Source organism: Rhineura floridana, chromosome 4, assembly GCF_030035675.1.
Source record: "Rhineura floridana isolate rRhiFlo1 chromosome 4, rRhiFlo1.hap2, whole genome shotgun sequence".
NCBI lineage: Eukaryota > Metazoa > Chordata > Lepidosauria > Squamata > Rhineuridae > Rhineura > Rhineura floridana.
The window spans coordinates 54,098,093-54,116,482 of NC_084483.1; the positions used below are offsets into that span (position 1 = coordinate 54,098,093).

At 41.0% G+C, this 18,390-nt stretch overlaps 1 protein-coding gene across 1 annotated transcript in view; it reads right to left on the minus strand.

Moving 5' to 3' along the window:
- Positions 1-18,390, minus strand: part of LOC133384137 (protein eyes shut homolog) — an 84,646-nt gene that overhangs the window by 33,664 nt on the left and 32,592 nt on the right. Inside the window, exons 3-6 of the mRNA XM_061626066.1 lie at positions 14,721-14,843; positions 9,030-9,143; positions 7,900-8,013; positions 2,587-2,700 (exon numbers count right to left, since the gene is read on the minus strand). Coding sequence (XP_061482050.1) covers positions 2,587-2,700; positions 7,900-8,013; positions 9,030-9,143; positions 14,721-14,843 — 465 coding nt within the window. The remainder of the gene's footprint in view (positions 1-2,586; positions 2,701-7,899; positions 8,014-9,029; positions 9,144-14,720; positions 14,844-18,390) is intronic.

Genomic DNA, 18,390 nt, shown 5'->3' on the forward strand with positions numbered 1-18,390 from the left:
TGCATTCATACTGTGCATGTTCCTTTTTCATGGTAGGTGAATCGCACGAGGTGGGTTGACACTGGAGGTGTTTATGTATGTACATTAGGGATGGGGAAGAATACTCACTAAATTGGACTTAGTACTGGATTTCGACATAACCCAACAATCCGCTCTCTTTTCAAACCGGCATGGATTTCTTGCAGCTGGTTGTGGCTGTCATCGGCACATTTTTTTAAAAAAAATAAATCAGCTCAAAATTTTAAATTATTGTCTTCGTAATTGGCTTTCCTCTAAGCTGATGCATTCTTAACTGCTGTCTAGGTGATAACAATCACCATTTACATCCATTAACCTCCCTCCAATTTTAGACGATTATCTGCCTAATTGATATGTAAATAGAAAAAAAGGTGGAGCAGCATAAGCATTTTCATAACCATTTTCATTAAAAATGTTATTCGTTTTGCTTTTAAAAAATCAGTGGATCAGCAATTGTGAAAGCAAACGAGAACAGAAAAAGGGTGGATCAACAACAAAAGCTGGACTCTTGGAATTCAAGTGGACTGGAACTAGGAACTAGAGAGAGAGAGATAGACACTATACCTAAGGAGGTGTAGAAGGTTTACTAGCTATATATGTACATGCAAGTGTAAGCGAAGGCTGCTCATTCCTGCCTCTCTTTTGTGTATATGTGTGTGTGTATTAATTACTGCCTGATTATTTTATATCACAGTTTTACTTCTGTTTTAATGTACCTGCTAATATATTTAGTTGTTAATCATCCTTGGAGTTTCTTAGTTAGTCTGATTCATTAGCATAACATTGATGACATTGGTACTACTCTAGAAAAAATGGTCTGTCCCTGTACACCAGTAAGGAAGGCACAATACCATAAATGTGCTACAGTCATGGCTTTACTAACTTTAAGTTGCTGCAAGCCAGATTGATTAACTCAATCCAAACAGGCAGTCTGAGTGGAGAGCCTGATGGAACCTTCCTTCCAGCCTCCCCTATGGGTACTGTGGGCATCAGATAAGGGAATTAGCTGGTTCATGCCCTTCCTTGCCTACTCACCTAAAGGCAAGGGATCACCTGATTGCTCTACCTTTCCCACATTGTCCACTGTTCAAAAGATGAAGCCTTCAGGAGCCAAATGATATTTCCACAGCCCTTGAGCTGGCAGACAATGTCAGGGAGGGTAGGCAGCATCTCTTTACTATTCAGGTGCTTCAGGGAGTTCAACAGGGTAGCCTGTTTCCCTTTCTGCCTTGTTGACCAAGAAAAAAAAGCCAAATCAGTCAAATCATCCCAGTGAGCCCAAGGTTACAGAGTATGGAACAGGCAAAAATGGTGATCCTGAGGCCAACTGTGGGAAACATCCTGCACATATAATAGTCAGGACCCTTACATGGGCAACTAGCTGATTCCATGTCACAGAAAGGAATTGGAGGATTGGATGCTGCCCTGAGATAAGGGGTCGGGTCAGTGGGAGGAGACATACAATAAGGCACTCAGCACCTGACCTACATCATAGGTAGGGATGGAAAGATGTCAGTTTCAGTTCTCTGGTTCTCATTTTTCCAGTCTAATTTAAGACTGCACATTTCTGCTGCAATTGGCATTTTTTTTAAAAAAAAAAAACCTCATGAAAATTTTCCATCATTTTAGTGCCAGTTTCTCCTAATGAACACATTTTTGTAGGCAGTTTTGAATAATATACACATTTTGAGAGCAATTTTTCATCACACACATAATGCATTTGTGTATGCCATTTTCACTCATATATTCATGCACACTTTCCCCCAACAATTTTTGCAAACATTGTCTGGATGGCGAACTGCATTACAAGAGTCAAATCAGTGTGAATTTTGAAGTATGGCTGTGTTTTGGTTCTCATTATTTTGGTAAGTGCGGATTTGATAGATTCAGCTTGAAATGCAAACTGGATTGAATTTCTCACCCATACCTAATCGTATGTGGCCAGAAAAGGCCAATTAAAAAGCTCATCATGTCCTTCCTCCCCCAAGAGGGGGTAGGGGATCAGGCTGCCCTGAGGTTAAACTGGGGGAGCACTCTTATAGTCAGAATAACTTTAGAAGACCAAATTTGTCAGATATGGACAATTTTTAACACACAAACATATCTTTGAATTAGGAAGAAAATGCATTGATACATACTAATAAAACATCCTTCTGAAAACAGATAAGTCTAAATTTCATAGCTGACTGATCCAGACTGAGGATGTCATGATTTTCTTTCTTTCTTTCTTTCTTTCTTTCTTTCTTTCTTTCTTTCTTTCTTTCTTTCTTTCTTTCTTTCTTTCTTTCTTTCTTTCTGTGTGTGACTTATTTCCTCTTCTATGTTTGTTATATTTCTTAGCATCACTTCTATTAAATAACTAAACTCTTTCAGTAGATGAATAAACAAAGTTTATTTCACATGAGTCACTGCCTAAGAGATAATTGGCTGGTCACTTTTGAAGCTCACTTTGAGAAAATAAAGGCCTAATAATGTTGCTTAGAAGAGTGAAATGAGTTCAGACAAGTGACAGAAATGCTTTCTAAAGTTAATTATGTTTACTTTCCCTTCTCCCTCGGTGTTCATTACCTTTAAATGGAGCCACACATTGGCAGTAGTAATTACCAGGTTGGTCAATGCAGGTGCCTCCATTCTTGCAGGGAAATGAAGCACACTCATCTATATCAGTTTCACAGTGCATACCTTTGAAAAGACAATTGAAGATGCAGCAATTCAGTAAGACAAGCAGGTGTCAACTGATAATTGTTCAATTTGTACTTCAAGATTCTATATCCATTCCATGTGGAGAAGGCAGTCAAAATCAAGCAAATAAGGACCTTACATATATCCCCGCTTCGCACCCGGGACTTACCGGTTGCGGGGCGTGTTTGCGGCCCGGGTGAAGCCTGAGCCTCCATGCCTGGAGAGGGCAAGCGTGCCGGCTGGGGTGACGCAGTAACGGCGTGCTTCTAGAGGGGGCGGGGCATATGAGCTTATTTAGGCTCACGCCATCTGCCCCCTCTCCCTCTTCATAATTATGGCATGGGAAGGTGAAGGCAGGGACATGGACAGTGGAAAACTGCTGAGTTCTACAAAGGCAACATTGAGATGGAGGATGCTGACAGGATGTGCCACCAGCTCAACTGACTGCAATGTGAAGAGAGGAAGAATGATGGCGTGGGACAGACAGAGCTACTGAACAGCGAGGGACAGAGAGCGGCAGCCATTTTCTGGCCGCATGGTCAATGCTTGGGCCTGATCAGCCCATTTAAGGTTGCAGCCATGAGGGCAACGACTGTTAATGCTTCTGTGTGGCTGCAGGTGGCCTGGTGGTGAGGCCTGGCCAAGTTAAGGAAGATTACACGAACATCCTCCCCCCCTATACAGGGAGGAAGGAGTGGATGTTAAACAAGGATTACAACCACATACATTTAGGCAGTTAAAGGGAGAGAGAGAGAGAGAGAGAGAGACGCATCCCTGTGGGTTGCTGATTTCTCCCCCCCCCCCATAAAAGGGGAAGGGGGTGAAGGTAATATAAGAGTACCACTTAGATATATTGAACATTCATATTAAATATTAAATAATTAATGATAAATAGATATGAACCCAATGCCTCCTAAGAAGGAGAGAGTTGGGCCAAAAGGGGCATGTGCCTAGCCAGCAGGCCTCATTAAAAGGGCCTAGCAGGCAGGCAGCGTCTGGGCTGATAATGGTAAAAGAAAGAAATACATTTATAAATAAAGTAAAATACAATAAACATATCAAGCTAACAAACATGCTATATATGTATTTGGCAACCCCTTGCTCCCTAGGCCTTTGGGCATTTTGGGCATTTAAAACCACACACAAACCCTTAGCCCAGGGCAGATTGTGGGAGAAAAGGTTGTTTAGTATAGTGGTTAGGGTGTTGAACTGCGACCCAGGAGACCAGGGTTCAAGTCTCCCCAACTGCTGTGAGGTGCATTGGGTGACCTTGGGCCAGTTACTGCAGGCTCAGAGTTTTGCGTGGAAGGCAGGAGGAAGGGCCTTGCCGTTAAGACTATTGGAGGTAAGCTCTCTGGCCTATCCTTTCTGGCCAAGTCCCAAGGTTTGCGGGACTTTTCTTATGACTTCTGATTTCGTAAGATGTTGGAAGGCTGGGCAAGGGAACACCCCGCCACTTCTGATCCTCGCTCCCCTATTCACCCAGAACTTTTGCTAGGGCTCTTGTCCCAATTTGAACGTATATGTTCATCGTCTTTTGAGGCCCTGCTTTTTCATGCAGCCACACTTACACTGTTCTTCGGAGCTTTTAGGATCAGTGAGGTGCTGGCGGGGTCCAGGACTCACCTATCCTCCCGTCCCCCTTTTGCTGTCTGACTTTAGTTGGAGGGAGGGACAGGCTACCCTCCAGCTGTGCTGGTCAAAGACTGATCAGCGCAAGAGGGGACGTATGGTGGTTCTTTCCCCCTCACGGAGGCACAAAATTTGCCATGCAACAGCATTGGCTAAGTTCTTAACAGTCCGTGGACAACAGCCAGGATACTTATTTGTTCATAAGGATGGCCTCCCTCTTTCTAGATTTCAGTTTTGGGCGGTTACTAGGTTAGCCCTTGGGCATATGGGACTCGATCCCAACAAGTTTGGAACACATTCTTTTCGTATTGGCGCAGCGTCTACAGCTGCCTGCTTGGGTTTTTCCCAAGGCCAGTTACAGTCCCTGGGCAGATGGCGTTCTACAGCCTATAGGTCCTATATTCGGCCTTTTCGAGGGGTTCCAAAAACCAGTTTGTGACTTGTTTCTGTCACTGTTATCAGTTTCCATTGTTTGTTTTGACAGGCCGCTGGAAGAGAGACGAAAGAGTGCACATCCTCCTCTGAGGCCATGGTATGTTCTTTTGGGCAGGCCGCAGGGCGGCGAAGTCGCGTGTGGGCAAGCAGCTTGGGCTTAGCCGGTGGGCTAACATGCAATGGCTACATGCAATGGCTCCTTCCAGCGCTCTTCCAGACGGCAGTAGTTCAGAATGCGCCACAGTTTTTGGTCATTCACCTGGGAGGGAATGACCTTGGCATGTTGAAGGGCAGAGCCCTTATTGAACAGGCGACTGCTGACTTCCAGGCCATTATGCAGCGTTGGCCGGGGGTACACTTGATTTGGTCCGATATTTTACCCCGTAGGCACTGGAATTATATGGGTGACCCTAGTGGGATAAATAGGACCCGCAAAAAGTAAATAGGCAGCTCCGTCTTGCTCTATTGGACTCTGGTGGTTTTGTCATTCACCATCCAGAGATAAGGCGCAGTAAGGTTGAGCTATATCGGTCAGATGGCGTTCATATGACCGACGTAGGTAATGATATCCTTTCAGAAGACCTGCAGAGGGGCTTGAAGGACATCTTGTCTGAATGTGGGGTAAAGGGTGACTAAACAGAGGTTTGTCCCCTTTCTGTGGCAAGGAAGTGCGGGAAAGGTTGAAGGTGAAGGGCAGCTAGGTGACACCTTTAGGCACCTTTGGAGGTGATAGGCGGTTCCGGAGGCCTGCAGCTCCGGGTTTTACAGCCCGAGGGCAGGATATGGGTCGCCTTTGGGGCCAACAGGTCTCATCCACCCGGAGTTTCACGGCACCGGGGGGCGGTGACGCAGGTTGGCCTCCCTACGCACAATTGGAGTGTGGTCAGGGCAAGGGGTTGACAGATTGCACCCCTTTGCCCAACAGAGGTTTGGGTCGCCCGAATAGCTGCAAGCAGGCTTTGCCTGACTCACCAGTTGAATCCCGCATTTATGTTCCCCTTTGCAGGTTCATTGTCATAATATGAATTTGGTTTAATAAAGTGGCCCATTATTTAACCCATCATATTGTGTCTGCGTCTTATTTCACCCCTGGGTCGCAATATTGTCAGATTCTATTTACATCACTTTATCACAAGTGACATTTTCCCCTTGAATTATTCCACACTTCCTCAGAACACATGCCTCTATACACATCAGCAAATTACTTTTCCATGTTCAGAGAAAAAAAACATTTGGAATACAATTGGCCTGGGGGAATTTAGGTCAAATGTATAGCGAGACCATTTCCCATTGCAGCCCTGGCTCTATTCTGTCAGAGAACAGGCTATTGTCTAGCCCCAAACCTTGCATGTTTATGAAAATACACAAGAGGACAGCATGTACAACTTATGTACTAATATATAGTCAAGGTTGTGGAGTGCCCTTGTAAGGTACTCAGGGAGCAACAGAAATAAGATCAGAGTTTTTCAGAAGAGGATTTTTTTTAATTGAAAAAGTATAACAAATAGCATTTTGATAGTTAACTGTCCTAAAAATGGGAGACGTGAGGAAGATTAACAGTGAGGTGCCTGCAAACCACAGAAACTAAATAATCCCTGCTTCAGTTTTGGAGGAGGGGAAGGAGGGTGATTGCAATGGTATTTTAAAATGTAGCGAGGGGTGGTGGTATATCTATCCTTCCTTATGTTTTGTCCATAAAACAGGAAGGGGAAGGAAAGAACCATAGTGTCAAGTTAAATCCAAAAAGAAGGTACAAAGAAAAGACTTTCCTCAGCCACAGCAAGGCTGTATAGGGTGGAGTTCATTGAAATTGGGAGTACAGAAAAAGAACACTCAGAGCCAGCAATTCAGACTAAGTGTTTTATCCAGTGTTAGTCATGTTCAGAGCAGACTCATTGCTATTAATATTAATAGGTTCGCTCTGGGTAAAACTGTCATCCATTAATTGTAATGGGTTCACTGTGAATAAATACAGCTGTAGCTCAGGCTATGTCTATGATAGTAAGACCCTTTTTAAAAATCCTTTGGAGATATAAAGAATTGGCACCCAGACAGAAGCTAGTCAGGCAGAGTGTTTGCCAACAAAGTTAGCAAAGGATAAATGGAAAGTTCAGGAGGCTTGTGGAGGACTCCGGAAACTCTAACGACATTCAGGAAACTCGTGGAGGGCAATGAGAATAACAAAAAACAAGGGGATGGAACTTCCCCCCTTTATTTAATAATTTATTGACTATTTTATAATGATAAATATTCACAATTTTATAATTATTTTAATAAATAGATTACAAATACGTCAAGAGGGTTGCCACATTGCTTTGATTAGATCAGGAACCAGAGGAAGGTTGAGCATTCATTATCTCAGGGAGTTCCACAGAAGTGGGAGGGTGGAGACACTTCCTTTCAGTAGCATTGGGGCCACGTTCACATCACACATTTATTCCACTATTATTCCACTTTAGACAGACATGGCTTCCCCCAAAGAATTCTGGGAACTGTAGCTTGTGAGGGGGGCTATGAGTTGTTAGGAGACCCCCTATTCCCTCACAGAGCTATAATTCCTAGAGTTCTCTGGAAAGAAGGATGGACTGTTAAACCACTCTCACAACTGTAGTTCTATGAGGGGAATAGGGATCTCCTAACAACTCTTAGCACCCTTCACAAACTACACTTCCCAGATTCTTTGGGGGAAACCATGATTGTTTAAAGTGGAACAATAGTGGAATAAATGAATAGTGTGAATGTAGCCTGGGAGACTTCAAATGCATTTTAGCTTGCTAGAACTCTCCAGTCTTCCTTTCCAGAAAAGACAAAACCTTTTGAGGCAAAGTGCTCCTTATCAAACACAAAAAATGGTTACAGAATAGTGCTCTCTGGCAGCAATTATCAAGCACAAACTTATCCTCTCTGTTGTAGAAATATTCAAGATCTTGTTCTAGGCATGACCTTGCTCATTTTATTTTGGAAAAGTTCACAGAAGGGGTGGTGATCCAGTTGGTTAGGAATGCAAATGAAACATTAAGTTAGGGAAGATTAAGAGAAACAAGCACCAGGGAATTAGTGGCTAATGTCTTAATGAATGTCTTGGAGGCTACTCTTCCACAGAAAACAGGATCCATTATTGATGTCACTCACCAGTGAAGCCAGATAGGCAGGCACAGTCATATCTGTCAATAAGGTCTATACAGGTTGCCTTATGGAGACAGGGGCTTGAATGGCATTCATTTATGTTGATTTCACAAAGCGTGCCTGTAAAGTAGTGGGAGGGAAGAAAGAAAACAGACAATATTTTGCAGCAACCAGATGTTTTATCATGGTTAGAATTTTATGTTGCATCCCCATGCAAGGTAGCTCATTTCTCTGAACTTTCTGTTGGTAGTGTTATTTATACCTTCAACCTGTCGCTCTAAAGCATGATTTGAGTTATTTCACTGGTTTACTCAGCAGGCAGGCAAAGAAAGAAGTCTTTACTGACATGGATTGATTCTCAGGATTCGTGGCAGGTAATTTCCTTATCCATTTGTAGAAAGAAAAAAGAAATGACACAAATATAATAGACTGCATTTGCCCCAACATGAAGGGAAATCTTCCTTCTGTTCTTAAGGCAGTAAACGAACACTCAGCAAAATAAAAGGGGAAATTTTGGACATGAAAATGCATAAGACTAGTTTGAACCTTCATGGGCAGTTTGTCTTGGGGATGCTATTAGGACACAGGACTCTAGAACTGGTGCCCTCTCTTCAGCTTTTTGCTACATCTTCTCTTTCCTTCATTCTCAAAGACAGCACAAAGTGTGACAAATTAGGTGTTCAAACAAAGACCTCTTATGCAGGCAGTGGGGTCATGACCACTAGCCACACCACTCTATGTAAGCAGAGTTAGCATTCCTTCTCCAATATGAAAATAAATATATATTTATCAGCAAAAGATAACCATTGCCTTTGCATTCATCTGAAGTCCCCAGGAAACTGAACGAGCTATTATTATTAGCTTTCATAATAATCTATTATTATTCTTCACAAAATGTAGTTAGTTTTAGGATTCAAGATAGATGAAATGCTTCTACATCTCTAGCTTTGAATGAAGTTAATAACACAACCCTATTCACACTTGAGCAAACACAATGGGAGTTAATTCAGAATAAGCATGCATGGGGGTGTGCATAATTCCCCTACATATAATTATTTACATCAGCTGCATTTGAAAGACTGATAATAATTGGATGTCCTCTGAAATCAATATTCTAGTGGAGCTTTTCTTGTTACCTTCAAATCCATCATAACACAGACAGCTGAAGGCATTAAGCTGGTCAACACATGTAGCACCATGTGTGCATGGTCCACTAAGGCACTCATCCATTTCTGTCTCGCAGTTATTACCTGGAAATAAGTGAAGTTTGTCATAGGACAGCAATCAGAAACAAACATACAATTGATGCACATAGAATTCTAATTAATATGGGTCTTAATGTACATACAGATAATCCTACCTTTGACTTAAAAGGAACCAACATTCAGGTGAAATTATCTCATGAAGATAGAGCATTCATATTATCTGTACAAGCTGGGATAAATTTCCTATTCCAAGATATTCCTTTCAATATTCAGTTGTCTGAGGGCTGTTTAGAGGTTGCTGGACAATTCCTAAGGCCATTTGTTTGAAAAAGGTTTTAAGGACCCAACAATATGTTGAAATCCCGGTTAATCAAATGGATCTAACAATATGTTGAAGTCCCAGACTTTATCCACCCAAAGTTAGGCACACACTTACTTAACTCTCACATTGAAATTAGAGGAACTAAACTGCAGTCCTGTGCATGCTTGTACCTACTGAACTCAATGGATAAAAGGTCATAGAGCTGAGCTGCAAAAGTGAACATAACTAGATTCTATTTATTTATTTATTTATTGCATTTGTATACCGCCCCATAGCCAAAGCTCTCTGGGCAGTTTACAACAATTAAAAACACTAAAAACAAATATATACATTTAAAAACACATTTTTAAAAAGCAATTTAAAAACTACTTTACTTACTGCTTACAGTGGTGTTTAAGCTGAACTGTGTCCAATTTGTTTTGTTGGAATTTAAACTCCTTTGCATATTTCCCACTTAATAAAGCAGCGGAATGCTATATGTTTCTTGAGGGGGGTGTAGTGATTTATTGAGCCACGACAACATTTACATTCTGCAGTTTGTTTCAAGGGTAAACTCTGAGTCATTGGACATATTAAGAATGGGATTTTTTATACCTAGAATTTGGAAATATGCAAACTTCTCCTCTAAAATTAATATTCTAAAGAAAGATTTGGTATGATACAAGGAGTCATGACCTTTTAGCAATGTTTAAGATTGCAGCAGCATTCATTTTTGCAGAATAATATAAACCTTATTACTTCCAAGGGTGGGATTTTCTGTAGAAGCATGAAATATGACGTCAAAATCTGGTGTTGAATAATACACATTACTGAGATTCCCATGAATAATTCTTTTAAAAAATCCACCACAATTAGAGCAGAGACTCTTAACCAACTTAACCAACCGCATGACTGTCAAGAGAATAAATAATTTTTACAAAAGAAGTCATCTTGGCCATCTACTTTAATTTTACACTTTTTGGCACCATTATGATTTCATTAGGAATGGGTGAGCAATGACTCCACAGCAAACAATAGTCAGGATAATAGTTTGCCTGCAAATAAGTATCAATCCTTTTTGCTATTGAAATTCCAACCTGAGCTACTTTCTAAATGCACACTCCTGTTAAAATCATCTCAGTAGTTTAGCTTCCACATATCTACATTTAGGAAGCATTTTAGGTTTCACAGAAGCACAATTAACAGAAATCAATTATACCAAAGCACTAGTAGATAGCGAAAGGAAAATTCCAGTGGCCAAGGGAACAAGATCATGTGACCCTCCTACTTGACTTCTGATTGACAGGATACCAAACTGGCACAGAGAAAGAAATTAGTATTATGCATATCCAACTACTAGGGAATTGTGAAACATAACCCTTTAGGCAGAGTGCTGGAGAAAGGAAAGAAGAGAATTCTATTACACATATTGCTGTATTTCCTCTTCCTGATATCCAGACCAAGTGAAGTCCTGATTAACTGCTGGTTTGAGCTTATCCTTCCATGGTCCAACCCACATGATCATAATTTATTATTAATAATAATAAATTTATACCCCACCCTTCCTTTCAGAAGGAGCCGGGGATGACAAGCGCACTAAAAAACATCTAAAACACATCTTAAAGACAAAAACATCTTACAAAACATCATAAAAACAAAGTATCTTAAAAAAAATCTTTAAAACAAAACTTTTTTTAAAAAAAACTTAAAAAAAAACTTAAAAACAATTCCAGCACAGATTCAAACTGGGATAAGATCTCTACTTAAAAGACATGTTGAAGTTCTTCAGTAGGTGCTGAAAAGATAACAGAGATGGTGCCTGTCTAATATTTAAGGGGAGGGAATTCCAAAGGATAGGTGCCACTACACTAGAGGTCCACTCCTAAGTTGTGCGGAACGGACCTCCTGATAAGATGGTATCTGCAGGAGGCCTTTGCCTGCAGAGTGTAGTGATCGATTGGGTATATAAGAGGTAAGATGATCTTTCACGTATCCTGGTCCCAAGAGGTATAGGGCGTTGTTCACCACTACCGCATTTTGCACCAGGCACAGCTTCTGAACCAACCTCATGTTGGGTGCTGTGATGTGCACTTGTTCCAAAAGACATGGAAAGAGTTAAAAGCACACTCTAGAGCTCAAGGCCGCGGAGCAAAGCAGTGACTGCAGCTGGCAGGACTGCTGCCAAGGCTATATATTTCCTTGGAAACGTCTCTGGGTGTGGGGGGTGCATTATCGAAAGTGAAGGAGAGAGAAACTTGTGTAACTGCTTTAAGCTATTAAGTCAGTAAAAGGATTCATCATACAAGACTCCAAGTGTGTTGTCTCTATTCTATTCGAGCTGGTTACTACTGGGACAAACTGGCACACGCATTGCCCTAACAGGCAACAAACACTTCGCAATTCCAACACCTCAAGGGTAGCCCCACTTAGAGTGCATCACAGTAATCCAGCCTGGAGGTTACCAGTGCATGGACAACAGTGATCAGGCTATCCTTGACCAGAAACGGCCGCAGCTATCTTACCTGTCGAAGCTGGTAAAAGGCAACCCTAGCCACTGAGGTCACTTGGGCCTCTAGTGACAAAGAGGGATCCAGGAGTGCCCCCAGACTATGAACCTGCTCTTTCAAAGGGAGTACAACTCCATCCAAAGCAGGCAATTGAGCAGTTACCTGAAATCAGAAACCACTTACCCAGAGCACCTCTGTTTTGCTGGGATTCAGAGTCATTTTTTTGGCCCTCATCCAACCCACCACTGAGTCCAGGCACTGGTCCAGGGCTTGCATGGTCTCTCCCAATTCAGATGTTACGGAGAAATAGAGCTGGGTATTATCAGCATACTGCTGAAACCTTGTCCCAAATCTTCTAATGACCACTCCCAATGGATTCATATAGATGTTAAACAGCATTGGGAACAAGATGGCACCTTGCCACATTCCACAGCACAATTGCCAGGGAGGGCAAGAACAGGGATGGTTAGAAATTAAATTCAGTTCTCATTTCAAGCCAAATGTATAAAATTCACACTTTGCAAATCAGTATGAGAACTGAAACACAGCTATCCTTCAAAATTCACACTTAATTGAATTTTGCAATGCAGTTCGCCAACCAAACAATATTTTATAAAATGCATATTTTAGGGGAAAGTGTGCATAAAAATGAATATATGAGTGTAAATAACACACAAAAATGCATTGTATAATAAGAAATTGCAAAAAAAATGTGTAAAAAATGGCAATGGACTGCCGTCGAGTCGATCCCCACTTATGGCTTCCTATGAATAGGGTTTTCATGGTAAGCAGTATTCAGAGGGGGTTTAGCATTGCCTCCCTTTTAGGCTAGTAGTCCCCAGCTGGCTAGGGCCTGCTCAGCTTGCCACAGCTGCACAAGCGAGCCCCTTCCTTGTCTGCAAGTGCCAGCTGGGGGGTATGTGTACATTAGTCAAAGCCTACAAAAATGTGTTTACTAGGAGAAATATGCACTAAAATCCTGGAGAATTTTAATGAGGATTTTTGTTTTAAAAAATCCAAATTGCTGCAGAAATGTGAAGAACTGAATTTAAGATTGGAAAAATGAGGAACTGAGAGAACTGAAATTTACAGATCTTTCCATCCCTAGCCGAGAGACAAACATCCAATGCTATTATCTGAAACCAACTCTGGAGATAGGATCAGAACCACTGTAAAACATTGTCTCTGATATCCATCTCATCAAGTTGGCTCAGAAGCATACCACGGACAATGGTATCAAAAGCTGTTGAGAGATCAAGTCAGAATAACAGGATTGTACTCCCCTTGTCTACTCCTGATCAAGGGCTTTTTCTGAAGCAGTCAGATCACCATCCCTTTCAGGGCAACTGGGACCACTCCCTCCCGCAAAGAAGCATTGACCATACCCTGGATCCACTCAGTCATACCCCCTTGGCAAGCTTTAATAAGCCAATAAGGACAAGGGTCAAGAGGACATGTTGCTGGCCACATTGTCACAAGCACCTTGCCTGCATCATCAGGCCACATCAACTGAAACTGATCCCAAGAAGTTGCAGTAGACATTGCACTGGACACCTCACTGGAAACTACAGGAAATGTGGATGGGATGTCAAGATTACTATGGAGGTGAGCAACTTTATCCTTGAAGTGCCTTGCAATTTACAGTGGGCTTCCGAAGGGTCTAAAACTCCATTTCAAACTCAGTGCACAGATGAATGGACAACTCACCCTCAGATCGCATGAGCTACTTGAAAATTATAATATAATTTTAACCAATCTTTCATGACAGTTGTGTGTAATTTGACATTCAGCAAGTCCCACACAATGGGCTGTGGGACTCTGTGAAGCCACAATCCATCAGACCAATTATATGAATCTAGGCATTTAGGTGGGACCTATCACTGCTGCCATCTTGATTTGTGCCATTGTTGTGGCCCTCTCATTAGGGATGGGGAAGAAATTTGATTCAGTTTGCATTTAAAGGTCAGTCTACTTAATTTGTACTTCCTGAAACTATATGTGAACTGAAGCACAGCCATCTTTCAAAATGTGCACTTCTCTGATTTTTGCAATGCAGTTCTCTAGCCAAATAATGTGTACAAAAATGAATATATTATGGGAAAGTATGCATATTCTCTGAAGCATTTTAAGTTATACTGATTTAATTTTAAAAATGTTTACTGTGTTGGATTGTTGCTTGTATTTTAGTATTGTTTTGTTATTTATTGTATTTTTATGTTGTTTTATGTTCACCGCCCAGAGAGCTATTGCTAGTCGGGCGGTATATAAATTTAATAAATAAATAAATAAATAAATAAGAATGCATATATTTGTGAAAATAATGTACAAAATGCATTAAATTAGGGGAAATTGACTTGCAAAAAATGTGTACAGTATATTAGATAAAATTGCATACAAAAATATATTAGGAGAAATTCACAGTAAAACACTGATGAATTTTCATGAAGACTTTTTTAAAAAACCTGATATGCACGTGTAGAGAACTGAACTTAATGTTGGAAAATTAAGAAATTGAGAGAGACCAAAATTAACAAATTCACCCATCCCTACCTTTCATAAATGGCGTTGTTCATACAGATTGTAGCGGCTCTGTATTTAGGCCTCAAACTGAGGTGTTAGTTGGCACCTCCATGTAATCCTTGAGGCAGTCTCATGTCATCCCATAAATGATCACTTGGGAAGCACAGGCTTCCGAACTGGGCCATATATGCCAGAAATATACTCAACAAATTTATGAAGAAACTGTAGCTGCTGTACAACCATTTTCTTTAGGTTTGTTGAATGGAATTAAAGTAAATTTAGATTCAAACCTACCTATAAAACCAGGTGCACAGAAACAATGATAGCCGTACAATTCATCCTTACAGAGACTGAGAGCTCCACAAGGCTGTGATACACAGTCACCAATATTTGTTTCACAGAACTTTCCAGTAAAACCTGTTAAACAAAGAGGGGAGGGGGAACAAGCAGAGAGTACTATAGGGAAATCTTGTAAGAAAAAAGTTCAAGTTCAAGTTCAAGAACATAGAAAACTATTAACGTTACTTCTCCAAATGTTTAGTTATAGCATTTTAGCTGCATTTTAAAGTTAGTTTGCAGAAAAATAAATGTCAAAATATTTCTCAGCATTTTTATGGCTACTGTTTCATATTATTGACTAAAAGTGCCATCTTATAGAATTCTAATTAGAAGGAAAGCCCAATGAGTCCAATGGGACTTACTCCCATGTAAGTATGATTGCAACCTAAGTATTCTTGACATTTTAGTTGCCTGAGATTATTACCCTAAGGTAATCGAGAAATTGTGGAATTACATTGTGAAACACGTTCACGGTCCTGATGGGGAGTCACCTTTACCCTTACACATTTCAGAGGCTGTGGCCCAGACTTAATCCAGTTCCCAGTCATTCAGAGACACATACTAGCAACGTAACCGTGAGCACTCACCTTGCTGCTCATATTCACTGTATGATTTCCTTTGAGAGAGTGAAGACTTGCAAGCCAATATCACAATAAGATCCCATACTGGAGTTCTCAGAAAAGATGGTCAGGTGTTCAGATGGGGAAAAGTAGTGTCTTATTCTGCCTCTCCTTATTTATTTTTTTGTGAGTGCCTTCTGCCCAGACCTCCTTCTCCCACCCTCCTCCAGATCTGCTATTTAAGGTAGGCAGAGGAACAGTCTCTCCTTGTTTCAAGTCCATTGGGCAGTATTCAACTAAGTAGTACCAGCAGGGCAAGGAATTCTGTTTGTGCAGGGGAACCTCTCCTCCCTCTCCTCTCCCTTTGTGTCCCCTGCACTCCTACCCAAACCTTCTCCAGAGGGTTGAGGGAACCCCCAGAACAGATTTAGGGGGTATGCAGAGAGAGAAGAGGGAGGGGAAACTCGATTGCACAGTCAGAAGTCCTTTTGCTAATGGAACAAATCTGTTGGATACTGCCCAGAGTGATTCGTCAGGGCACCTATATTTTAAAGTAACCATAACAACTGCTGTGAAAATAAGCACGTGCTTTGATAGTTAGCTTGTTTTTTGCGAATGGATCTGGAAGAGCAAGCTTTTGATCCAGCATGAATCTTGTCTCTTACCACTGAAAAATCTACCTTCCTTACGGAAACCGGGAATACCACTCTAATTTGCTTTCTAATGCCATCCTTTGTGTGGTATGTGGAATAGTGCCATCCATTCTATGGCACTCTGCACACTTATATAGGCATCCATGCAAAATCTGTTTCATGGGAAGTACTCCCCAATCATCTGTGGCAGGGATGGGGAACCTGTGGCCTTCCATATATTTTTGGACTACAGTTCATTGGTCATATTGACTAGGGCTGATGGCATCCAACAGTATGCAGAAAGCCACAGATTCCCAATCCCTGATATGGTATCACTTACAAGAATTGTAGTCCTTCATTAAGAATATATGTTCTTAGTATTAAAAGTTCACCTGACTAGATAACACTGATTAATTATCAGATGGCCCATATAGAGATAGATTTGTACAAACCTGCAACATTCCATGCAATTGCTTTTTGGTGACCAGGCACCATGAAAATATAGCAACAGTAACATTGTGGGGTGTTGCCCTTAAGTGCTGCTTGGGTGGCTCTCCAACTTGTTCCCTATCTTGTAAGAAGAAACATCTCTCTGTCTCTTAGGTGTGCAAATTGTATTTTTAGTAACGTCATCCCAAATACATTTGGTGGTACAGGGGTTAGAGTGTTGGACTGGGACCTAGGAGACCCATCTGAGCATGAAACTCAACAGCGTGGCCTGGGGCCAGTCACTGTCTCTCAGCCTAACCTACCTAACAGATAAAATTGTGAGGGGGAACCATGTTTGCACACCACCTTGAGCTCCTTGGAAGAAACGTGTGATATAATGTAATAAATAAAAACAATACAATAAATTATGATTATTACTATCAGCATCATAACTATGGAATGCTTTAAAAGAAATGGGGGTGCCACAGCATCTCATTGTCCTGATGTGCAACCTATACTCGGGACAAGAGGCTACTGTAAGGACAGAATATGGAGAAACCAATTGGTTCCCCATCAGAAAGGGTGTGAGACAAGGGTGCATTTTATCACCCTATTTGTTTAATCTGTATGCAGAACATATCATACGGAAAGCAGGATTGGACCAAGATGAAGGAGGTGTGAAAATTGGAGGGAGAAACATCAATAATTTAAGATATGCAGATGATACCATACTCTTAGCAGAAACCAGGAATGATTTGAAATGAATGCTCATGAAAGTTAAAGAGGAAAGCACAAAAGCAGGACTACAGCTGAATGTCAAAAAGACTAAAGTAATGACAACAGAAAATTTATGTAGCTTTACAATTGACAATGAGGACATTGAACTTGTCAAGGATTTTCAATACCTCGGCACAGTCATTAACCAAAATGGAGACAATAGTCAAGAAATCAGAAGAAGGCTAGGACTGGGGAGGGCAGCTGTGAGAGAACTAGGAAAGGTCCTCAAATGCAAAGATGTATCAATGAACACCAAAGTCAGGATCATTCAGACCATGGTATTCCTGATCTCTATGTATGGATGTGAAAGTTGGACAGTGAAAAAGGCGGATAAGAGAAAAATCCACTCATTTGAAATGTGGTGCTGGAGGAGAGCTTTGCGCATACCATGGACTGCAAACAAGACAAATAATTGGGTGTTAGAACAAATTAAATCAGAACTGTCACTAGAAGCTAAAATGATGAAACTGAGGTTATCATACTTTGGACACATCATGAGAAGACATGATTCACTAGTAAAGACAATAATGCTGAGAAAAACAGAAGGGAGTAGAAACAGAGGAAGGCCAAACAAGAGATGGATTGATTCCATAAAGGAAGCCACAGACCTGAACTTACAAGATCTGAACAGGGTGGTTCATGACAGATGCTCTTGGAGGTCACTGATTCATAGGGTCGCCATAAGTCGTAACCAACTTAAAGGCACATAGCAACAACACATCAGCATCATATCTTAAATTGTGATTGTACTGTATTTCTGCCAGAGGAGCCCAGGACAGGAAACACCAAAGTGGTAAAACAATACAATTAAAAATAAAATAAAAACATATTTTAAAAATTTAAAAACTATTAAAAATCTAAAATCATGTAAAATAGTGGCGAGACTTTTTATTTGTCAGAAGGCAACTTTGCTTAGGTGGAAAGGTAGCTTGCCCAAACAATGAGTGACAAAGCTCCCCAATTTAAATCAAGAATCCTTGAAGAACAAGAGAATGCAAAGAGAAAAAGAAAGTCTCTAGTTCCTGAAGAGATTTGATACTCCTGACAAGTCAGCACAGCCCCACAAATATTTAAATTGTTCACTTTTATAATGTAACAGTGCAATTCTATATTAACTTTAAAAATTGGCCTGCAATTTTTGCTTGCATCATTTTAGAACCTAATATACTGACATATTATTTAACTATTTTGGCACATCATTTTGTGTGTGGGGGGGATGCGGGTTAA